Raw genomic sequence first — 24,314 nt, forward strand, 5'->3', positions numbered from 1 at the left:
ACCCTCATTAGCAAAGCTTTAGCCTTTGCAAAATGCAGGATTGCTCCCCTTTCTCCAGAGGTTACTGCCAGCAGGATGGCTTCTCCCCACTCCCTCCCTCCCGGGCCCCAGCTGGGGACCTGCCCTCCCACATCCGACGCCAGCAGCAGCCCTGCCACAAACACAGCCATGGTGTGGGAAAAGCAACGCCAGAGAAACATGTTTTCAGCTCCACTTTGCAATTTAAACTCAGGAGAAGCACCCGGGCAGGAAGCCCCCAGCTGCTGCTCTGTGCATGGCTGCAGGTCCCTGGCCCAGGTCACCAGCAGTGATACTGCTGCAGTCCTCCATGGAGGCATGGGACTGACACTTCATGACACCGTGCCTGTGGCATGGTAAAAACATCCTGTCTGAGGCTGCAGCAAGTTTCTTCCACTGGCCCAGCACCAGCAGCGCTTCAGCCTATGGGTTAGAGCACGTAGAAGTCATTGTTGTTTGACAGGTCACTGTAATGGCAGAGGGCAAGAGCAGGGGCCTGTGCCGGTGGGGGCTCGGCTCGACCCCTGCCCTGAAGCCCCTGTGCCGGGGGCCTGCCCGAGCCCGGGTTGCAGAGATGACTGTCCCACCTGGGCTCAGCCACGGCCTGGTGCTTGTGCTTGAGTCTGCTGCTGCCATTGCAGTAGGTCCCACAACACCGGCACGTCAGGAAGCGCTTGGCTCGGTGTTTGGCCTTTGACTCGGAGGCCGAGGCCGTCCCGCCGTGAGTGAGAGTCACAGGTGTGGCACCCCGTGGGTCGGGCTGCCCTTTCAAGCGGCTCCTTCTCCTCTGGACGGGGTCCAGGCTGATGTCCGACTGGGAGGAGCAGCTCTCATTCCAGCCAGTGCTGGCGCTCAGGCTGCGCAGAGGCAGCGCAAGCCGCAATGCCTTCCAGAACTGGGAGCCGGAGCGCTTGGACTTCTCCCCCTTCCAGGTGACGAAGGAGACAGATTCCTTCAGCTGGAGGATGCTGGGGTGGGTGCACTGCAGCGGCCTGTACTCCACCACGATGAGCTTGGTGGCTATGGCATTCTGGCACATGATGCCCAGCTTGAACTCCAGGAGGCTGATGCTCTTCTCCGTCAAGTAATCGGGACTCAGGACCACGATCATCCTGCGGCTCCTCTGGATGAAGTCAAACACGGCTTCAGTGGTATCTAAGAGGACAAGGGCAGAGGAATTGGGGTGCACAAGGAGAAGGGAGCGGGGAGAGAAAAGCTAAGGAAGCTGCTTGGTGGCATACCTGCACAGATCCCTCTTCCCACAGAGGGAAACGTGGCACAAGCCCTGTAACTTTTGACTTGCCCACACTCCTGTTGGCAGCATTTTTGCTGTGCAGTGGGTTTTTGAGATGGCTGAGGCAGTAAATGAGAAGCCAGGATATGCCATGACTGTACTCTGACTTCTGCCCTGCACAGCATCAGTCCTGCCCAGGGAAGTGGAGGCGTTTGATAAAGGGTGGCTCTTACTTGGGAACCACCTGCACACAGCTTGAGCAGCCCTTTGCATCAGGGGATCAAAGCAATCATCTCATCCTGCCACAGATCGAACTGCAGGGGCTGACCCACCTCCCCCTGTCATGCTCTCTCATCTTTTAAGTAGAAACCTCCAAATTTAGAAAGCAAAAATGTCAGCCTTAAACCCCTCCACCAGCTGCCCATGGCATCATGGGGGTTGGAAATACTGTCCTTCAAAGCATTTCTTGGGATTAATTGCAAGTTGTAAAGCTCAGCAAGAAGCTTAGCTGGAATGGTGCCAGGCAAGAGCAGCATCTCTTTTATTACAAATTTTGAAAAGCAGCAAACCTGAAGGATGTCCTTGGACTTCTACCTGTGGTTCAGGATGCAGAAAGCATATTGAAGGTGTTGTGGCTAAAGGGTGAGCAGTGGAAAGGATGGGAATTATAGGGCTGTGGCAGAGAGCAAATTAACAAAAGCTGAGTAATAAAACCGTAAAAACTTTTAAAAACACATACACTTACTAAGTGCTGGTGCCTGAGATGAGAGGGGACCCAAGGACAAGCTGGTGTTCAAGCAGGACAAGGATCATTAGAGCAAGAGCTCTTGCACATTCAGAGTGAAAAATCTACCTCTAGGAATGTCTTTCAAAGAGCTCTTCTGCTTCCCTTCCATTTCACACTGCTAAAGCCTTCATTCCTCAGGCTGAAGACTCTCCTCTCTCCCTGACAGTGGAAAACTGGTCTTTTATATGAATAAAAACACTGCTCCTTCCCTGCAATGGCAATGCCTCTTATTCTGCCAAGCACTTGGCTGTCTCTTATCTCACAGCAGAAGGTGCACTGGATGCACCTTATTTTAATATTGTACAGAGCAATACTTTTCAAAGAAGTATGACCAGCTGTAAAACTCATTGTCACTAGATTATTTGGAGACCAAGATAGGAAAAATGATCATACAGTAATATCCTAATGGAGAAAGTACAGCACTGTTAACAAAATACTGGAATTAAAATCAAATTATTTTGAGAGTTTTTTTCTTGTATATGAAGTTGGGGGGGATTTTTACCCCAACACACACAGGAAAACACTGGTTCATTGAAACCAAAAGTAGATGACAGTCAGTTCTGTCAGGATTGTCACTTACCACCATCACATGTTTTTATCACCCTATTTCAAAGGCATAAAAAATTGGCAGCAATCTCCAGTTTACTAAGTCTAGACCTCATTCAAACTTCTCTACAACTGATTGAAATCTATTTTGAAAACAGCCAGGCTTCAACAGTTTGTGAAAGAAAAAGTTCTTCTGCTGGTTTGAAAGGTCTTTCTTTTTGAAACTGGAATCACAGAACCACAGCAAAATGTAAGCAGGAGCTGCCCCTGGGAGGTCATCTATTCTACCTGCCTGCTCAAAAAGCCCAGGTTCAATTAACATGAATGACTCTGATGTTACTGAAATGAAATGTTTTGATTGAGGTGACAGTGCTGGTTTTCTTTTATCAATTTTGAATTTAAAATACTTTTTGAGACTTTTTTGAGACTTTTTTTTTTTTTGGTGGGGAAAACGCTCAAATTTCCAAAGATATATTTGATTTCTGAGAATGGGATGCATTTAGACTTGGCTGACCAGGATACCTAGGGATGTTCAGTTTGCAGTGTTTACCCAGCTCATGAGCAGACACTTCACAGTGTGCAGGTAGGATCTTCCCTCCCAGTGAAACAGCACTGGATGGGACAGGCAGCAGTAACACTGCAGGGACCTGGGGGTTCAACACTCTTGGTTATCTGCTTTATACTAAAAAACTTTCCATCTTTACTAAATGCTTGCAGAAGACACTACGTATTTCTACTGGTTTACTTGTGTCTCCCCAATGCACCCCAAAGATGTAACAGAGATTGTAAGGATTATGGTCACAGATCCCATAACCACAGACCTCAAATCCATAGATTGTCACAGGTACTCATTTTGCTAGTGGTCTGGAAGTGCTGGGCTCTCAACTTACCTGCTGGCAGGCAAACATGGGAAATGGGCAAGAAAGTGACTTGGATGAGAAAATATGAAGCCAACTGAACCTAGAAGGTGATGGGCAAAGTAGCCTGAGTGAGTTTGATTACTGTGTTTTGGGCAGATTTCTAAGATTCTGATTTGATCTTTAAAGCAAAGAGATTATGCTTCCTTCCCATCTTTCTGTCTTGTGATTGCCAAGTGAGCATGCTTCAGATCAGAGACTTCCTCTGTGTGTGTGTCCACTGCTGTGAGACATCTGAATGCTGTGTGTCACCGTGTTTCTGCTTGGATGGCTCTGGTGCTCAGGTGCCTCTGCAGGCACTGCATGAAGCAGCCAGGAAAATGTCCCATTCCAAGGAGGAGCCCCAAATGGTCTTGACGCCTGGACTACACACAATCATCTTTCTTTAACAGCATTTCGCAGATGTAATGGGAAGATGGTACTTATGACAAATGCACAAGGACTGAAATGCAAAAATGAAAATGTTTTATTGAAAAGCAAAATAAAATAATACTGACACTTCACAGACCAAATCACACAAAGGCAAAAACATACAGAAAAGGGAAAACTCTGGAACAGCTGTACGACATCAAACAGCACGAGGAAGGAAGATATTTTTTCCAATTTGTGCCACGCTGTTGCCCCATGAAATAACAATGACAAACTTTTCATAAGCTGCATATTGATAAATGTTAGGTTAGAGCACAGAAACTCAAATGAATCAACTGATTCAGACAGATGCTGTGACAGAATCCCACAATGGAAACCGCTTGTGGCACAGAATGAAACGAGAGGCATATCTGAGGTGCTTGCAGATCTGCTTTACAGTTGGGACTGGGCTTTACCCCTGGCCTGACAGATCCCAGCAAAGCCAGGGGTAAAGCTCACAGGTGAGTGGAACCTGCTCCAGGACTATTCCTTCCACACTGCTCCCTCTGACCTCTCAGGCCCCTTCCAAACCATCACACCTTTCGCCTTGTGGGTGCTCTGCTGATGTCTCTCAGTAATCCTGTTCTGGGGTTGCAATGACACCAAAGGCTACTGCAGTGTATGCCTGAGAAAGTCCAGGTCTATTAATTATTTGGAAAACTCTTTCAATAAAAGCAGAAAAAATACATGAGGTGGATTTACCTTCCTAAAATGATCAGATTTACTAAAACATCAGCAGAAATTTGTGGGGTATGCCCAGACACTGCCCTGTAGAGACGTCTGCTGAGATAAGGAGAGTGCCTAAACCTCCCAGCAGAACTCCCCTGGAAAGGGAGCTACTCTTAGTTATGGCAAGAAGACAAACCCAGAATCCTCTGGGAGACCCTATGCAGATCCTTTGTAACCCATTGGCCCTTACCCCCTGATACCCACCCCTGTATCCGTATAAAGCCAGCCCCCTGCCCCTGTGAGGGCAGAGAGAGCCTGTCCCTGGTTCCCCTTCTCCGGAGTATGGACCAATAAAGCTGCCTTCATGCGGAACAGCTACAGGGGCCTCTCGTCTCTCTCTCTGGTCTGGCCTGGGGGCTGCCCTGCAGAGCTGAGCTGAAATCACGAGCTGACAACCACTGAAAAGCTGACAGCCTCTGCACGGGCCCTCCTAGCCAGCAGCTGAGAGGAGACACCAGGCCTCGGGAAGGCGATTCCTTTTGGGACCATCTCTCCGGACCAGTCACAGCTTCCTTGGTCAGAGCTACTGACCCCTCACCAGCTGTCGTAGAAGTTCTCTTGGTAACTGAGCCAAAAGTGAGACGTGATGTAGTGAGGTCTGGGATGTCAATTCAATTTATGAGTATTTTGGAGTAAATTTTTTAAAAATCATGTGGCAATCTAACACAGCTCCGCTTTGGCCTCAGGGCTTTCCCTCTGCCTGCAGGTCTGGCAGCTGATTACAGAGATGCTTAAAACACAAACAAAAAGGTGAAGCCGGGCAAAATGACACGGTTGCAATGGGTTCACAAAGCTGAGCATGGGTTCGGGTGCTACCTCTTATAAATGACGTTTTCTGGAGTGTGGGAAGCAGCTCTGTCCCTCCAAAGACAACCACAGTAGAAAAGCTCATAACAGAACTTTTAAGCACCTCTGAGCAGATGAGGAGCTCCACTGCCTTCAGTGAAGCTCACTGCAATTTTACCTGCTTAAATCAAAGCTTACATGGGGTGGGGAGGATGAAGAGGACAGTAAGAAAGAAGCCCTATCTGTTCCATGTTTGTACAGTGTCCTGGTTCCGGCCAGGACAGGGTTAGTTTTTGCAGTGTCCAGGACACCGAAGTTACTCTACACCACCTCACATTTGCGGGGGGGGGTGGGGGGAAGGGGGTCTCTTTTAGGGAGAAAGGGTCCCTTCTGGGCCAGCACAGCATGGCAGAGGGAGCAGCCAGGTATTGTCTATTGCTGGGGTTTTTTCCATGTGAATCATTTACTTCCTGTACCCTCTGTCATCAGTATTGTTGCTGTTACTGTTCATTTTCTTATCTCATTGCTGTTTCCAGTAAATTTTTCTTTTCTCACAGCAGGATCTTTACCTTTTGAGCCTCCAATTCTCCTCTCCTGCCCTCTGCAGGGGGAGGGAGATGGCAAAAATGAGGGGCACATGGATTCATGGAGAGCACTGAATTGTGCAGTACCATTCCTAAACACGACATACAGCACCCGACCAAGGGCAGGGGGGGCTGTAGCTCCCTGCAGCCCTGGAATAACATTATTAATCATAAAATGCTAAGGGCAAAAGGTTTCCCTGACACCAGGATTCAGTACCACACCTTTAAGGCTGAGCTTTTTACTGGGACGCCTGCAAAGCTCCCAGCTCAGCTGGGTGAATAGTGCATAGACTCCAAATTGTAGTGCTTTTATAGTGCCATTATGAATGCTTATGCTTCACCCACTGGACACCAACAGAGCAACTGCATGAGTCAAAGGTGACTCAGGAGCAACCACCATCAATAAAAATAAGCACGCACTTGGTGTGTGTAATGCTGAAGTCCACAATTAAGTGGGCAGGTCCTTGCACTGGGAACTACAGGGGTATGGAGACAGCCCCCGAGCATGTAGTTTTACTTGAAAACATTGTGAACCATAGCACATGTCAATGCCAGTCAAAAGCACTTACTGTGCTTTGGTTTGTCCTACAAGGGAAAGGAAACTCCCCTCCTCAGCAGGAACTGTGTGATGGGGGTTAACTCACCACGCCCTCTCCTGCTGAAGCAAGGACAGCTACACAGCTGGTTTTTGTGTTTCCATTTTGTGTGAATGTTGCAAAAGCTGAGATACACCCTCTGTTCTGCAGCTCTGGGCTGGAAATGAGATGGGGGGAGACTTGCTTTGTAAAGCCAAAGATAGTTTAAACCTAAACCCTGAATTAGAAATGGCAACGTTGTTCACAACCAGGCAGAGAGGACAGAGTCTTCATAAAATTATAGAACAATTTGGGTTGGGAAGAACCTTTAAAGGGCAACCCCCTCTGCAATAAGCAGGGACATATTCAACTGGATCAGGTTGCTCACAGCTTTGTCCAACCTTGCCTTGACTGTTTCCAGGGATGGAGCATCCACCACCTCTCTGAGCAACTTGTGCCAGTCTTCTACCACCCTCATTGTAAAGGAAGACATAGTCTGAATCTATCCTCTTTTAGTTTAAAACCATTACTCCTTGTCCCATTGCAAAAGGCCCTACTAAAAAGTCGGTCCCCACTTTTCTTATAAGCCTCTCTTAAGTATCGAAAGGCCACAATAAGGTCCCCCAGGAGCCTTCTCCAGGGAGAACATCCCCAGTTTTCTCAGCCTGTCCTCATAGTCTTGCCTACATGGACAGAACTAGTAGTTTTTAGTAAGTTCAAATGAGTTTGTAGGGTGTCCTGGTGAGTTGGACTTATATCCATTGTCATCCCAAAGACCTTGGAAGCACCTTGCACAACGCTTTCCCCCAGCCAGTGGCAGAGACAGTAGGCAGGTTCAGTAGTACATTGGGGTTCCTTGTAGTGCTTGTGAAGTCCCTGAGTTTACAAAGAAACATCTCTCAGACATGCTCCATGGCCTGTACTCATGAGAGATTTCCCTGGATTACAAGCAGCCCTGAAGGATCTGGAGTACTTGTGAGACTGCAGAGTCCCAGAGACTGACCACTTGTTAATAGATGTGCTAGAATACAAATAGCACCCAGTAGAGTTGTGGGGTTTTTTTAATGCTTCTCTAACAGCCATTTCCCATTGCCAAACTACCTGGATGCATCTGCTTCAAAGGAAATGTAGGGAGCAAAGATGAGGAGCCTCAAGAGTCTACGCTCCCTGCAGTGCAGCAGAAGTCTGTGATCCCACAAGTGATTGGGACTACAGACCTGGGACATGCAGGAAACGCTCTACACTGGAGACACCTTGCAAACTGGTCCTCAGCCTCTGCAGCAGGGACTGAGGACCAGAAAGGAGTGAAGTCACTCAGGAGAGGAAAGAAGCTCTGTCCTGGATGCTCATGAAGGTCCCATAGGAACTGGATCTAGCAGTACTGGCCATGCTATCACAAGGTACTGGATGCATCGCACCTGGATAGCAAACTTAGACCTTAAGCCCAGGGCTTGTGTGGTTGATAACAAGGACATACATTTGCAGAGAGGAGGTGTTCGCATCTTTGGTCTCCCTACTGACAGAGCAATATCAAAGCTGCAGGGAAAACATGACTATCCTCTGAAATGCTCGGGACATGGTCCTTCACGGAAAAAACCCTGAGTTCCTCCCCACCCCTGGCCTAACTTGTGGATTTTTGGGGTGTGTTTTGGTTTGTTTTCTGATTGTGTCAAACATTTTTCAGGGATATGCATCAACCCATCAAGGCTTAAACTCCGGCTAATTTTTTTCACTGGCATTTCCACCTGCAGCTGCTTCCAGAACCTGCCCTTTGGGAACTTGGATTTCTCGCCTTTCCATTTAATGACATTCAAGGCTGCCTTGGCCTGCTTCAGCTCCTTCACTTTGCTCTTCTTGATGGCTTTGTACTGCACTAGAATGACTTTGATGTTGCCCTTGGAGGCCATATTCTCTAGGCCAGCCTTGAGCTCCAGCAGGGCCTGTGTCCCCTGCAACACGTAGTTGGGGCTCAGGACAACAAGCAGACGTCGGCTTTTCTGGATGAAGCTCAGGGTTTCGTCTGTGACAACTGGGAGAAAGAAACATTGAGGTGGTTAGTGATGTCCAAGAACATCTGAGCTGCTGCTGTGACACCAGGTGCCTCTTGAAGGGGACAATAAAATCCCTTGGAGGCCCTCTCTAGACTACACTGGTGCTTCCCAACCCTGCAAGTGACTCCAGGTGGGACCTCCTAGATCAGGGCTGGTTCCCACCACCCCATACAGTGACATCTTCTCCACAGCTCCAGACTACCTGTCGATGCATTTCCTCCTTCCCATGCTAACAGAGATAACCAAGAGAGCTACACCTGAAAGTCACTGTACTACACACCAGTGACACCACCCAGTACAATGAGCATGCCTTGTGGCCAAGAGGGCTGCTAATCTCAGGCTCAGATTTAGCTTCCTTCTAGTGAGAGGGGAAAAAGAGGCTCTCTGGAGCAAAGCAGGGAAATTGCCAGCTGAACAACACATGAACTCAAGGGAAAGAGTCACCCTGAAGAGGCTTCAGGAAGCCTCAACGTCTATGCTTACATCCTCCTCTGGCAGATGTCCAAAATGACTCTGGATACTCCCTTCACTCTTCTTGCCACAGTTTCCCCACGCAAAATAAGTATCTACATCATCCCCGAGTGTCCTCATGGGATAATTTGCTTTGGTAATGCTACCATCCTAACTCCTGTTACTCATCAGTCTGTTCCTGCTGCTTTCACCTATGAAAGCAGATTAGAGCATTTTTAGAACTGACTCTGAGGACTTTTAGTGAAGTGTCCCAAAAATGACACCCTTTGAGCTGGAGACACGTCACGGTAATTGTGGCTCCTCTTTAATTTTCTAACACCTGCAGGTAGACTGTCCTTGGCCACCTTCCTGCAATTAATGTGAAAATCCCTTTTAAGTGTGAATCCCAGCACTTGTACTCTCTGTTGCAGGATTGCCCACACTTCCCCTGATAAGGGAACACTCTTGACTGGTCAGAAATTACGATGGAGAGTAAAATAACGCTGACAGACAACTTCATTTAGCTGTCAAGCACATTTGATTCGTTTCTGTCAGCTAACTTGCAGGATAATCCATCTCCCACTGTTTCTTCATCAAGGACAACATAACTCTACCCATGACTCAGATGCACACTCTGGAGGCATGACACTAGCTGCCAAAAGCTATTGCCTGGCCCGCCGTGTTTTCCTGAGAAGGAGATTAGTCAAATCCTGGCTAAGAAGCACCGGGGAAGCCCCAGCAGCATCGCAGACGGCAGCGCAGTGACAAACCACTCCGGCAGCGCTCCGCAGGGCTGGCGCCGGCTTGAGGCTGGCAGGGACTGAGGGGGGCACAGAGGGGAATGTTTGGGGGTAAGGGTGAAGGACAGAGAGTCCAGGAGAGCTGTGCTGGGAGGAAAATGACACCCTCCAAAATGAACAGGGCATGACACAGCAGAGGGAACAGGAGGGAGATGGACATCTGGTGAAAATGGCTCAGAGCAAAGCTGCTCTGAGCCTGACGCTGGCATGAAGCAAATTGAGCCTGGAGGGTGCCTTGCCATGTCATTCAGGCTCTCTTCGAGAAGGAACAGCACCAGGATTGCAGCTGTCTCACTGAGACATATATATTTATTTACCCTCAAACTTCAAGGTGCTCCTAGATACCGGCAACCATCTGGGAGACAAAGATAACAGAACCCAGACTGATTCTGCTCCCTTCGTCAGGCAGCGGGCTGAGAACCCAGCTGCCCCTCCTGCTCCTACTCAAAAGGGACCTCAATGGACTTTCTCAGCACAGGTGTTGTCACCAGTGGGGTCCTGAGCCAAAGCCCATGACTTCAAAGTGGGGTGGTCTGCACTGGCAGAAATTCAGACTTTGAACTTTTAATAGGCATCAGGATCATACAGCCAACTCAGCCTGATTTTCAACTGAAAATCAAGAGTGTTGCCTAGATTTGTGCCCTTGCTGGGGAACTTGTGTGAAGGTATGTGTATCTGGAGAGTTTCACAAACTTCCATTCTTGGTGATTCCCTACCTCCCTGCAGCAGACACTATGTCCAGAACCTTGTATGATTTATCTCAAAACAGTGAAAAAGACTTGATCTTACTGAAGAGATGAGTCTCACTACCTGCAACATAGTACTTTTGAATAATAGTAGCTTAATTGTATGCCATATTAGACACAAACTCCCTAATTAACGAGGATGAATGGGATGCACATTATCTTCTCACTGATTTTGGCACCTTCCACTCCTTCCTGAGGCAGACACTCCTGGTTTTTACAAGCATTCACCATTACCCTCTGTGAGCTACCAGTCTGATCCAGTATAACACTTCTCCTGCCTCTTTTCTTCTAGCTTTGACTTTATCCCATTTTTTTAAGGCAGCTCAGAGGGCTTGCATGAAGGTCAGTTGTCCGGTCCCCCATGCTGACATTCCTGCACATCACTCCTGGAAAGAGCAACTGAAACAACCAACCACCACCATCATTTGCCCACAGCAGCCCTTTTCATGGCCTGGAGCATCCGCAACACTGTCATGCGAAGCCAAAACATCAGAAGACACCAAAAAGAGTACATTAACAGTGATGGGGAAAAAAATCCAAGATATCATCTGGATAGGCTTGTTGCAATCAATGATCAATAACTCAAAGAACAATGAAGAGAGGAGGTGCATGGAGCACAGCCCCTGTGAGATACTCACTTCCCCCAGGGAGGCTGTCTCTGTCGAAGATACACAGCTTGTACCCAAACTCGTTCTCCAGGACTCCCCGCAGTGTCAGCAGCACAAATTCCTCCTCCTCTGCGTTGCGCGCGTAGGACACGTACACATCGTACTCCTTCCCGTCTGGGCAGCGGGAGCACAGGGAGACACAAACGGCAGAAGGGACACCTGTGACACTGCCCATGCCGGGCCTCTGACTTGCAAGAGAAGCAGCTAGGAAGGCTCACTTGGAGCCCAGGCACTGCAGGTTAAGGCATGTAGATTTCCACAGACCAACCCGTTCTGTCCAGGCATCTTTTGTCTTTTGACATCTCTGACTTTGCTCCCTCTAGTTGCTGTTTATCCACATGAGCAGTCCCACCAGACAGAGACTTGCACCCTGCCTACACCCTCTGAGAGCTGCCGCACCCCCGTGGCAGGTTCACACCACAAGCTGCAAGGGCTCAAACACCCTCCTCCTCCTCCAGAGGAGGAAATCTCACCTCAGAGTCCCTAGCAATGAACTCCCAGTAACACAGGGAAGCTGTGGAAGAACTGAGGACAGAACGGTGATTTCCACATCCACCTTTTTGGATGCCTTCCCACATTTTAAAGCAGATCACTCTGGATCAGATCATGAATCCTTAGATAGAGTCACCAGGGAAACCCGGGACATACTGAAACCTGATGACTTATGCTGACAATCTAGCTTGGGTGACACAGCTAGATCAGCAGGGCAGTGCTCTGGGAACCTGCCATGTCTATGCTCCAGCTCTGCAGAGAATAGAGAGAATTTCTTCCTCCTTTCCCCTGAGCCAAAAGCCTGACTCCTCTTGCTCTAAAATGACCCACACAACTGCATGTAGGTAGAGAAATGGAAGGTTAAAACGTCATTATGCTGTGAAGAGGGTTAAAAATAGCTTACAGGAAAAATCCTGTATGAAAACAAAGGGCCTGGCCTGCAGCAGGATGAATAAATGAAAGCTCTTTAAATCCTTACCTAGAATGGTTTCATCTGTCCCAAAATGAGCCCGATAGAAGAGGACCATTTCAAGCCAATACACATGATAGATGACTATGAGCACCACAACAAGCAGGATGGTTGCCCCCAGACCACAGGCCAGCTCCACGGTGTACTTGGGTGCTACAACTGAGGACAAAAATAAACAGGGGGTCAGGTTTAAAGAACAGGTTGGGCCTTCAGCTAGGCAGGAACAAACTTGTGTCACACACAGCCAAACACCACAGAGGAACAGCCAGGTGCCAAGGTGACCCTTCAGAGTAAGGTGGCCAAGGCTTTTCATGATGGCTGGCCACCCTGGAGCCCCATTCTGGGTTATTAGGTCTGGTTATGCTGGCAGAGCAAATCCATAGCACAGGCTGGACTTCTGCCTCTGAGCGAGGCCCTGGGAGCAGCCAGTGGTAGAATGACCTGTTGGTGGAAGAAACCTGCACAGTCCAAAGCCAGAAGAGGAACATGACCTTCTCAGCAGTATCAGCAAACTCTTGGGGCAACACAACAGTCAGCGTATGAATGTGAGACTCACAAGCTGAGAGCAAAATGAATCTGTTTATTGCAGAGTTAAGACAGTACTTATACACTCAGTGTGAGAATCTCTGCTCAGCCCTTCGCACACAACCCCGTTGCAGGCCTGTCATAAATCCGTCGGCCTGACAGTTTGTTCGTTTCCTCAAGGTCTGCAGGCTTCAAAGAAAACGGGACGCCTTTCCTGTTCTCAGATAGTGTGTAATCTACTTTCTTCCCTGCTTCCCAGGAATTTTATGCAGTGTCAGGCTTGTTTCTTTCTCACACACAACTGCTCTGACTTCTAAGAGATCCAGGTAAAGCATCTGCATCAAAATAAAGGCAATGGTTACCATGCTCCCTCCCTATCAAACAGACACAGGTCTTGTGGCTTGTCCCAGACTGACACCCAGGATATAATTAGCCATGGCCTGACTGTTTTCTACAATGAAAGAAGAATCAGAGTTCCTTACAGAAAAACTGAAATGCTTGCAAACAAACAGGACAACCTGTGGGCATCAAGCCAGAATATCACAGACCCCCTCCAACTTATACACTGTCTGTCACACCACTGCTGTTTCTTTGTACTAAGAACAGAAAATTTCTAACTGTGTCCCTGGGCAACTCTGTTGGTGGCAGTTGATGTGCACACTGACAAACTGCACAATAAAAGAACAAAAGGGAGTAGAAACACCACCACATTCCAATATTTAATACGTTTCTAATAAAACTGAATTACAAAATCGAAAATGGAAGGAATTTATCAATGTTCATTAGGTGATGAGCAGCAGAAGTACATGAGAAGGAGAGGGACATCATCCAGGAAAAAGCAAGAAATGTACATGACCTAATGTAATGAAAGAATTAGAGCCAACATATAGAGCCACTTGCTAAAAACTGGAAGGCAGGTGCTGAGGGGTTAGGTTCTGGCATGCCTGATGCTCTCATGGGATGTACAGTGGGATGGGCTGCAGAGAGCTTAGCCTAAGGTTCTCTAGCTGCTGCTAGAGTTCTATGGTTCTTGGATTTTGCTGCTGCAAGAGCAGGAAGAAGGAGTGATGGATAACCATGTCTGCTCAGAGAAAACCCAGTCAACTAACCAAGAACAGATGTGGGGAGGAAGAGAGAGGATCAGTTCACTAGGAACCAGTATTTAGGCACTGTTATATAGAGAAAGAATGTGAGTATTTCAGATTCACTTCTGTTACATGTACAAATATTATCACCCCAGAAGAATTACATATGGAGTATGAACACACTGGCAGATGGTTTCAGCCTTTCTCAGTTATGTGTTTGGTCTATTGTTCCTTCCTAACAATCCAGAAAAGGTTTGTCTCAGAGGAATGAGACTAAAAAAGGAGGACAAGTACCAAGAAGAAAAAGATCTTCCAGTGAGCCTTCCCATGAGCCTTCCTGTGCTTGTAATGCAGAGTAGAGGGAAGAAGGTGTCTGGCGTGAGCTACGCAAGGCATGGCATCACTTCTTGTGGGAGAGGGGAGGTCTGACTTAGAGTAAAAGCATGTGTTGAAGCTCTAGATGAGGTTGATAAGGAGGCAGAAAAATCCACCTTAATCAGAAAGCCTCACATAGCTTTTATTACTGGGAGGTGGGTCTGGGAAACAAGAACAAAATCTGTGATGAAAAAAAGATGTAGGAAAAGCCCCACAGAAGAGAGCTGAATCAGTCTATACCATCCATGCTGAGGTGGCTGTATCTAGATTGCAAGATCATGACAGCAAGGAATAAAACCACAGAGCATCATGGTGTGACTGTCTCACTCCCTGAGCAATGCCAGCGAGTGCAGTCTGTCTTCTGCAGGATGCCAACTAGCTATTGTATCATGCAATCAAGTAACCTGAAATAATTTCAAGCTGCCTGTCCCCTCAGCTCTGCTTTAGCTGCGGTACATGGATGGGGAGAGGACAACAGCTCTGTCCACCCCTCTCTCTCCCCAGGCACTTGCCTATGGAAGGGCCCTTTGTTCCCTTGCCTCCAAGAAGAGGAGCAGTATGACAGCAATAAAGCAGCAGAGCCCACAGAACAGACTGTGTGAGACAAAAAAGCCTGATGGAATTCTTTGCTCCCTTACTGTTTTGCAGGGCAAGCCTCAAGGCAGGAGCAAGAGCCCCCCTGAGCACCCCTCCGTGCACAGCCCTGCTCTGCAGGTGCCGTACCTTTCATGCGCACTACAGCCTGGCTGTGCTCCTCGCCTTTGGCATTCCTGGCATAGCAAGTGTAGTTCCGCTTCAGGTCCTCTGCTGTGGCTTTTGCAACTGTTAGAGTCCTTATCAGAGTTTTGTCTTCGAAATCTCTAGTAATTTCACTGTAAGAGAAAAACTAGAGCATTACACATGTGAAAGTGCAGCAAGCTTTTAGCGACAGATATTCCTTTCCCTGATATAACCTCTTTCTTTAAAAAGTCCAAAACACATAAAATGATATTTATAAATCAATATACACTTCAGCCTTTAATACAGCTGCAGCTATTCCTTTATCTGATTTTCCTTAATATTTATTTTACCACTCATAATTTTCTCATTGCAGCTGTGCCACATTGCCTTTTAGAGGAAATGGAAGTTCTTGCCTATAAACAAGAAGATCTCATGAACTCAAGATTCAGAGCTCACGTCACATTCTCTGTGCAGTCCTGGATGAGTCACTTTGTCTCTCTCTGCCTGAATTGACCATCTGCAAAATGGGGATACAGTATTTCCTTTTGCCTTTCCTTTTTCTACACTGGTTTGCAAATCAACTGGGGCAGTGACTGCCTTCCACTTGTAATTCAGCATCCAGCAAACGGGACTTTGATCCTCATTTGAGTTATTTATGTGATTGAACCTCTATTCTTCCTAATCAATACTATGTTTAATATTAAATTTTTGTTTTCAGCTTCTGTTTTTCTGAAACACTTTTATCCCTTTTGCTATTTGGGAACACTCCTCTAAATAGCATTGTCTGCCCCTGTTTTGTGAGTCCCACAACAGCACCACCTATTGGCATCACTACCAGGACCTGAACAAACGATGATGAGAACTGGTTAACAAAGCTCCCTCAAACTAATCCATAAGATATGACACAGAAGGCCCCCTCCTTGGAGCTCCTGCTGCTCATCACAGCATGGTGCAAACACAGGGGCTTCTGATTAACAGGGAGACTCCACACTCTATTAGGACTGTCACATGCCTGTACCCACACAGGACCCAGAGATACAAATGAAGGTTCACATTACGTGTTACCTTTGTGTGACTTTTATCTTGGGGTCTGTGATGTCATCTGTGTTTTTCCCATCTATGGTCCACCACACCTCAGTCCGGGAGTCCTTCAGGAATGTGAAGAAAACCTCACAGGGCAGGATAAGGTCATCACCTGCAAAGAAAGGACCATCATCTCCTAGGAAAAAAGGTATTGCAGAGCAGGAACAGCACCAGGCTTACTTTTGTGCTGTCCAAAACCTAACCAGCCTGAGCTCTGCCTCCCTGCAGGAAGGAATGAGGCCAACATCCACTTTCTGACATAAACTGTAATAACAGCTTAACATCCCTGGACATGATGATTTGTGACAGATAGATAAATAGAAAAAAATATCCTGCCTTCTCAAATGTGTTACAAATTCCTTGACTGCACCAAGTGACCCACCCAAAGGGACATGCTCCATGCCAACCACATCCTTGGAAAGCTGGGCAGTGTTAATCAAACCCACTGCACAGGGGACAGATGCCATAAAGTGAAGGATCAAGCTCCATAAAAGCATTTTGGTTTGGAAATACTTCTGGAATTTGACTTCTGCTTAAGATCAGACTTGGGAGTGTGAATATCTTTGTGATCAGCCTGTAAGTGATTTTATCTTACAGAGGACTATGGATGAAATCTGACCTTGTGAGCCAAAAGAGCTGTTCTTTAAAGTGAAGACTCTGGTGCTAATCATCATCATTGGCACCACATTTATTACAGCAATGTAATGGGACACAATCCATTTGATATAGGGAATTGCTCCAAAAAGCTATTAGGCAAAACTGATGGTGTGGGGGAAGGGGTGAGGGAAAGGGTGTGGTACCCCACTACCCAGTGCTGCGAGGTCAGCAGAAGGAGAGCTGTCATTAATTAGGAAGTCATCAGCCAAAGAAAGGGAGAGATGAGCAAGAATTGGCTAGAAGGCTGAAGCCACTCTAGGGGTGAATGAGGGAGGATGGGAGCAAACCACAGCCAGGGCCAGGGCTGAGACAAGGTCCTACAGGAATTCTTCTAAGCAGCTGGGTGTCCCCATTTCATCTGCTTCTGCAGCTGCAGCTCTGTATCTCTGTGCCTGAATATCTGTCTTTATTTGTGCTTGCAAAAAATCAACTTTTAAAGCTGTGCTCTCCTATTCTGGCATCAAGAACTGGCATCCCACACTGTCTACCAGGCAACTCATGGCAGCTCGTGTGCTCTGCGAGGGAAAGCAGCGGGGATGCAGGGGCAGGGGAGAGCTTCGTGCCTGGCTGGGTCTCCCTGTCTCACTGGCAGGCTGCGAGTGTTGGACTTTACCTGCTTCCAGTTCGTACAAAACTTTCTCATTTGGAGAGGTGAACTGTGGTGGCAAGGCCTTGTTCGGAGATCCTGCAGGAGACAACAGAGAGCCCCCCATGGGGACCCACACTTCATGAAAACCTGGAATCCTTGCAGCCTCACTCCCAATGCCCTCACACCACACAGCACATTCCCAAATCTAACTCCTGATGCATTTCTGCTGCAGAGTTCCATGCATACACAAATCTAATCCTAGTCCCCAAACTGAGGGCCAGATCCAGATTTTGAGGATCCTCCAAAGTTTAGGTAAGCTAGTTTGGGCCTCTCACATCAGAAGAGCTCCACACCCTTCTCATCTCCCTCAAGGCATAACCTGCACCGGTTTCTTTTTACTGCTGCTTCTAAAAAACAAAATAAAAACATCATTTCCTGTCACATATATTTATTTCATTTCTTAAATCAGATGTTCCCGTGGAACTCAGGATGTATCCTACAGCTCACTAGGTTTTTCAACTCTACAATTCCCTGGCAGGTGTGGGACAGACGCATCCAAGCAGTGGGTACCTGGAGCTCTACCTGGCTGATTAACAGTCTCAACCCCAGCAAAAATGGCTTTGAGGTTCCAAGAAGATCAAGACAAGTTGGCTATAAAGTGACAATCCCACAAACAATGACAAGCAAAGGGCACAGGAGACCACGAGCAGGAGTGCCAAGGTTATGCATTCACATGCCAGCAGAGGGTACCCCTGGCCATCTCATGGGCTGAACCTCAACAGCCTGAGCCTGGCCACTCTCTGTGTTTGGGGTATTTGACATGGTGGTGGGGGAGACCTCTACTGCAGTATGTTCTGGGCAGTCACACAAGTCTGACCCCAGCAAGAAAAAATACACCAGGTCAGTTGGGTAATGCAGATTGAATACAACCACAAATGGATCCTGCAACAAACTCTTCCAGCTGTTTTTACCACTTCTGCAGTTATCCACATGCATTTTACTCATTTTAAAGTCATTCTTACCCACCACCTTCATCTTTATGGTTCTGGTGAGATTATAGGTTCTTCCATGGTCCTTGAATGTCACAATACAAGTGTAATTCCCTTTATATGCACTGCGGACAATGCCAATGACAAGCTTGGGCCCTTGGGGATATCTCTCATAGAAGTTATCCACCGAGTTGCAGTTCTGGAGTCAGGCAGAAAAACACTTGAGTTTGGGATTTAAAAGTACAGATACCAGCTTAAATGCTACTACAAAGATCTGATTTTAAACTGTTAATATGACACTTGGGATCATGATGTAGGTCAGACCTAAATACCATGAACTTTGAGCATGCTGGAATATAGACTGCTATGTTCACCTTGAAAATGAAGTGATGAAGCAGATCACCCTAACAGCTTTATCCCACTTTAAACACAGACAGTTTTATAAAAAAGAGATCTCTGATCCAGAAGTACCTTGGCAATCAAAGTGAGCACCTCAGCAGAGTGAAGAATAAAAGTAAAAAGTGACAAGAAGAAAACGATGACATATTCACAAATGGATACTAAACTAAAGGACATGTACCCTGTTGATGTCCATCTTTTGGGACTAATCAAGCTCTCCTGGCTGAATTCAGCAGAGGATGAGGCCCCAGAGTTTGCAAATAGCAAACGAGAATCAGTAGTACATAAACCTTAATAACTCCTCTCTTTCTGTCAGGTGAGACAGAAAAACTCTGCCAAAATACCAAGCTGGAGATCCCTTTTCAGAAAGAGGTTATGCAGATAACATCTTGACTGTCATAAAGCCCAAAGATGTGCACATTTTCTAAGAGATTATTTTTGAATGGTACATTTCCAAATCAGATACATCCTAATGGGGTAGTTTAAGACAGGGGTCATATACCATTTTTAATGATTTTTATTAGGCATGGGATGACTTGCTGCCTGAAAAATTACTTCCAAGGGGCTTTTTGTTTCATTCTGCTAATTGATTGCCGAGATGTGAATTTCAATGAACAATACAAGTAAAGCATTTAAACTACTGGAGTGAAACAGCCCCTCTTGATACAAGAGGAAGTTTTTCCTGCACAGTTTTAGAGGTGGGGTTTTTCTTTTGGGTCTTTTTAAATTTTTTTTTTAATCAGCAGATACATTTGTTGACAACTTCCTTTATTAGTAAATTCACTTATACAAAATGTTTTACCTAGAAATAGAAAAGCACTTTATAGGATGTTATTAAAGAATTTATTCCCATATCTCTCTGACTTTACATCCCCTGAGACTTCTTATTCTCTACTGACTAAAGGCATCCACCTAGAGAGAATGGGTGAGATCAAATTTAATAAAATTGAGCAGTAATTCTGTAGGCAAGAGCCTGAGGATGGCTGGAGACAGTCTGATCATCAGAAAAGTATGAAGGGTGGAGTAGAGATGTCTCAGTCTTTAGAAAAGAGGTTTGCTGAACTGTGTCAAACAGGATACCCGTTGTCCTTGCAGAGCCTGATGTACAACTTCACTTGCTGACCTCAGAGGATTTTGGAAAGGATGCAATTTTCATTAATAGGTAGGTTTTTTTAAAGAAGAGGGAATATGAATGACAGTTTCCTTTACAGGGAATTGAGAGGCTCACACAGCAGGTCAGGCACACTGCCCATAACTGAACTGAGCCACCTAAATCCCTCCTAGGAGTATTTTTCACTTGTGCGCGCTGGTCAAAAAAGCTTCAGTGTTAGCTCTCAGTTCCTTTCCAAGAGCAGTTTTACCCTTGAACTCAATGGAAGCAAAGCTCTTGAAATTAGTAAAGCTTCATTAACAGCATTGTCACTGGGGAGACTCTGAAATGCAGCTCCATGACTGTCATGCCAACCACTGCTTTTTCACACACACCACTGCATCCCCCCGCCGCCCAAGTACGTCCTTCTTACCAGGTACCACTTGACAGTTGGTGTCACGCTGGCAGGGTAAAACCCATCAATATCTGGACATGTGATCTTCTGATTGGCGTGCTCCAAGTAGAACATCTCCTCAGGAGGTTTTATGGAATGGCTCACACAAGAGTGCTCATCTTTTGGAACAACCTCCAAGGGAAATGCAACTTTGCTGCAGTAGGTTGTGTTCCTAAGGGTGGATGAGAACAGGGCTGATTAGTTGAAACTTGTTTACTCCTACAGCAGTGGAGTGAAATAAAAATTACATCTGCAATAATGAGCGTCATAGTGCTGATGAGGTATGTACAGCCTTAGTTAACTCATTTATAAATGGGAAAGAAAACCCCACCAGAGGTGGCCACACAAGCTCAGAAAAGCCTATAAAGATGACTAACAAGCAACATCCACTCCCCTGCTGCTAAAGCAGATCATAAGGTCAAAGACACAGACAAAAGACAACGTGAGGAAGATCAAAAAGAGCTCTTGTGCATAGCAGATGCTATGTTCATTTTGCACCACAGTTAGACACTTTTAATTTCCTCGAAGTCTGAATCTCATGAATCTTTGCCAAATTAGTGTGCAGTCAAAACATTACCCCTGCATCTGAAGCTATTTTTACTCTAGACTTGCAGATCACTTCTTAATGGTGAGCGCCTGTGGATTTTGCCATGGGCTCAGCAATAATATTTTCACGGACACTTGCAGCAAGGAGAGGCACGCTCATTAACGTCTGCAAGGCTCCAAGCATTATTGCCATGTAAATTGGCTCAGCACTGAGCGGTCTTATAATTGTAACATTCTTTTCCTATTAATGCTTATGTAAATGGTTGTCTCCCTACAGAAAGATCTGGTGCTAACAGAATTGTTTCCCCACCTCCACTAAAGTCCTTTGATTGCACTGAAGAGGTACAGAAGCTGCACCCACAACCTACCTGAGCATGCAGGTGTAATTCCCAGTGTCATTGAGAAGAGCAGGCCAGAACCAAAGGGTGTCTTTATCCTTACTGATGTGATTGTCCGGTAGACGGTAATTAATGGGCTCCTCCAGATCCCGGTCCTGCGCGATCCTGTACCAGATCAGGGTTAAGCCAGCAGAGTGGGCTGTGCTATAGTTGTACTTCAAGAAGGTCTCAAAAAGTGGGCATTTGATCTTGGCAGGTTCCCCATCATAAATCTGGATCTGCTTCATGGTGTCCACACCCCAGTCATCGCAGCGCTCTGCAGCCGGAAGAACAAGGTGCCTTAGTTGCAACTCTGTGGGAGGAAAACAGTTCTGCCCATGCTCCCCACAGCCCTTGGTCCTGCCCCCATTAAAATCAGAGGCAAAACCATAGTGTTTTCAATGAAAGCAAACTGGGCTTTTATAAAACAGAGCAAGAACACTGTGTTCATTTCTAGAGAACTGGAAACTTCTGTTTTCATTTGTACACCTCCTACGTTTCTGCCAAGCTATTCATCTCACATCAGGACAATAGAATAGGATAGTCCTGCATAAAACTAGACTTCCTAGAGAGCTCCAAGAAAATTTACCACAAAAAAAGTCTTATGTGGGAAGATAAAATTTGGATGACAATAATGCCAGAGGTGTGTGTGCATCCATACACAGTGATAGGGAAGATGAAAATAGATGTGCTGAAATAGGAAGAGAAAAAAAAACCTCAAACATCAACCCTCCCTTAGAGCTGTGGGTCACTTTCCCTGGCAGAAGAAGCTACACTGTGGGTTCCAGAAGTGAGGACTGTGATGGATTCATGTGACACCTGTGCACACCAGGATAACACAATGAGCACAAGCACTAGTAAGTGACACAGAGAGACTCTTGATAGCAAAGTTTAGGAATGGAGGCTGAGGAGCAGAAGGGACGGTATGGGGGAGGTAGCAGCAAGTTCTCTTGTATTCCCAGGCAGTGCCCAGGTGCAAACCCCAAGCACAGTTCAACAACAGGCAGTGGCTCAGCATGGCTCACAGCAGACTTGGACTGACATAGAAACTGGCCAGCAAGAGAAAAAGCTGTACAGAGCCTTTTTTTTTCTAATTACTTTTTAGAAAAAATATTCTTGTCATTAGCAAACAGTTTCATGACAAAAAGCACAGTCTAAACCCATTTCTCTTCTGAGGACTCCACTCCATTCCTCCTACCCATCAGGATGTCCAGGCAGGCAGAGACTCAGTGCAAGCAAAGCACAGTACCAGGGTGTCAGCAAACCTGAGAGCAACCTGCACTGTTGGAGCCAACTGAGACACACGGAGGAGCTGCTGTCACTGCACCTCCTGTCTCCCCACACTGACGAGGCAGAGCACAGCATGGCACACTTCCCAGTCCCTCTCTTGTAGCTGCTGGGAGGCATTTGCTAGGGCAGCCTGACGTCTGAGAACCCGAAATGAGTCAAACAGGAGAGGGGTGTGCTGCCTGCAGCAGTCCTTGGGAGCAGTGTCTCAGCACATCACACACAGGCTCACCAGAGACAACACTGCAAAGCCTCTCACATTTGCAGATACTAGAAGAACTCAGACTGAGAGGAGAAGTAGAATACAATATGCTCTTTGAGACCAATTCTTCTGAATTCTTCTGAACTGACTTCACATGCCCAAAGCAGGATTTCTGGCATTTATTCTTCCCTAAATAGACAGTGGGATGTAGCTTGCCCCCAAATTCATACTTAATTAAAAAAAAGCAGAGATAAACCTTTGAGAAGACAGGCCTGCAGCACTTAAAGGCAATGATGCTAACTCCTGTGGCTCAGCAATGGTTAGTCATGGGCAGGAGGAATCTGGGCCAGTAAGAATAGAAATGTTTTCTGGCGGGTTTACACATAAATGTAAATGCAAGCTGCACTGCTCCTCCTGCAGTATGCCAAACACCCATATGACGGAGTGCTACTTCTGCAGGAAGAGAACGAATTGGGCTAGGAAGAGGCAGTGAAGCTACCCAGAACACAAGCATTTGTTCATAGGAACCCCGAACCCAAATAGCTGGAGAGTGCTCATCATCTAAAAACATATAGATCTTTCAAAACTGCACAGCATCACACACCATGGCTGCTACCACAGCCAGAGCCAAGGCTCATTTTGAAAGACCAAACCACTGTTGGAAGCCTTACACCATGGGAAGGGGCATAACGACCCATCAGCACCACGATCAGGGCCAACTGGAACCAGCACGCTGCTTTATGCTGGTGGGGCCATGGATTAGGCATGGTCAAGTGTCCTTAGAGTGGTAATAAGACAAATGAGCCTGCAGAGACTGCCTGCTAACTGCATGATAAAGCATGGATTGTTGCTGTAGTGGTTTTGCTCATGGAGACAGGGCATTTTTTCTGTAAAGAAAGGCTTCCCCTCTGAAAGGAGCAGACCTGGGTCTGTAAATCAGGATGCCCAGGTTCTCTTCCCACCACCTGACTTGTGTCTGCTCTTGGGCTGCATAAAGGCAAATCATTGTTATTACTTCAAATGGCAGGAGTAGGGAGAGAGAAAACTATATAAAACATTACTGTACTGAAATTCTTGGAGTCAAAATCAATGAAATTTGCAATCATGAGCAGCTCTTGCATTTTGCAACAGTCCATAAATCAGCACTGTAAAACTACTTACCCGTTCAACCTGAATGAGTTATTGAAAATAAATACAACTATTTTATTCTTTTTCTTCCTACATTTCTCTAAAACAATGCCCAGACCTTGTCTTCTTGGCTTTGGAAGAGGGGACTGTTGCAGTTTTACTGTAAGTGCTGTACCTGGAGAGTTTGTCTCAGAGTTGGCCTGGCTTCAGGGACACTGTCACAGCAAACGGGTGGTGCTAAGGCTCCCCACATGTGCCCTGCCCTGGGGTGCTGCAGGCTCTGAGCTGAACCCCAGACACAGCACATAACTGCTGGTCATGAACATCTGCACCCAGAGCACAGGAGCAGCCATGCAGTGAGAGATCCCAGGCTGTGCCTCCCTCCCAAGGCAAGGACTCCTCCTGGCTGCCAGGGCAAAGCCACCCAAGCATGACTCCGCGGGCTCAGGGGCCAATGCCATGACCCATCACTCAGCAGAGATGGCAGGAACACCACAGACTGCAGCAAGATGTTCGTAACACATAAAACAACGAGGACAGTGGTGCTT

General features: G+C 46.7%; 1 protein-coding gene across 6 annotated transcripts in view; it reads right to left on the reverse strand.

The window, feature by feature from the left end:
- Positions 1-308: 308 nt before the first annotated feature.
- Positions 309-24,314, reverse strand: part of IL1RAP (interleukin 1 receptor accessory protein) — a 49,880-nt gene continuing 25,874 nt past the window's right edge. For 2 of the 6 annotated variants that reach the window (XM_032119645.1, XM_032119646.1), the window contains exons 3-11: positions 21,141-21,426; positions 20,206-20,398; positions 18,317-18,482; positions 17,319-17,390; positions 16,031-16,160; positions 14,969-15,117; positions 12,270-12,419; positions 11,270-11,413; positions 309-1,173 (exon numbers count right to left, since the gene is read on the reverse strand). In XM_032119645.1, the coding sequence (XP_031975536.1) occupies positions 449-1,173; positions 11,270-11,413; positions 12,270-12,419; positions 14,969-15,117; positions 16,031-16,160; positions 17,319-17,390; positions 18,317-18,482; positions 20,206-20,398; positions 21,141-21,426 (2,015 nt within the window). In that variant the 3' untranslated portion in view covers positions 309-448. Of the gene's footprint in view, positions 1,174-5,253; positions 8,614-11,269; positions 11,414-12,269; positions 12,420-12,451; positions 13,121-14,968; positions 15,118-16,030; positions 16,161-17,318; positions 17,391-18,316; positions 18,483-20,205; positions 20,399-21,140; positions 21,463-24,314 lie in introns of those variants that run through there. The other 4 variants (XM_032119643.1, XM_032119644.1, XM_032119647.1 and 1 more) reach the window with 3 other exon arrangements.

This window comes from Corvus moneduloides, chromosome 10 (assembly GCF_009650955.1).
Source record: "Corvus moneduloides isolate bCorMon1 chromosome 10, bCorMon1.pri, whole genome shotgun sequence".
Taxonomy (NCBI): Eukaryota; Metazoa; Chordata; class Aves; order Passeriformes; family Corvidae; genus Corvus; species Corvus moneduloides.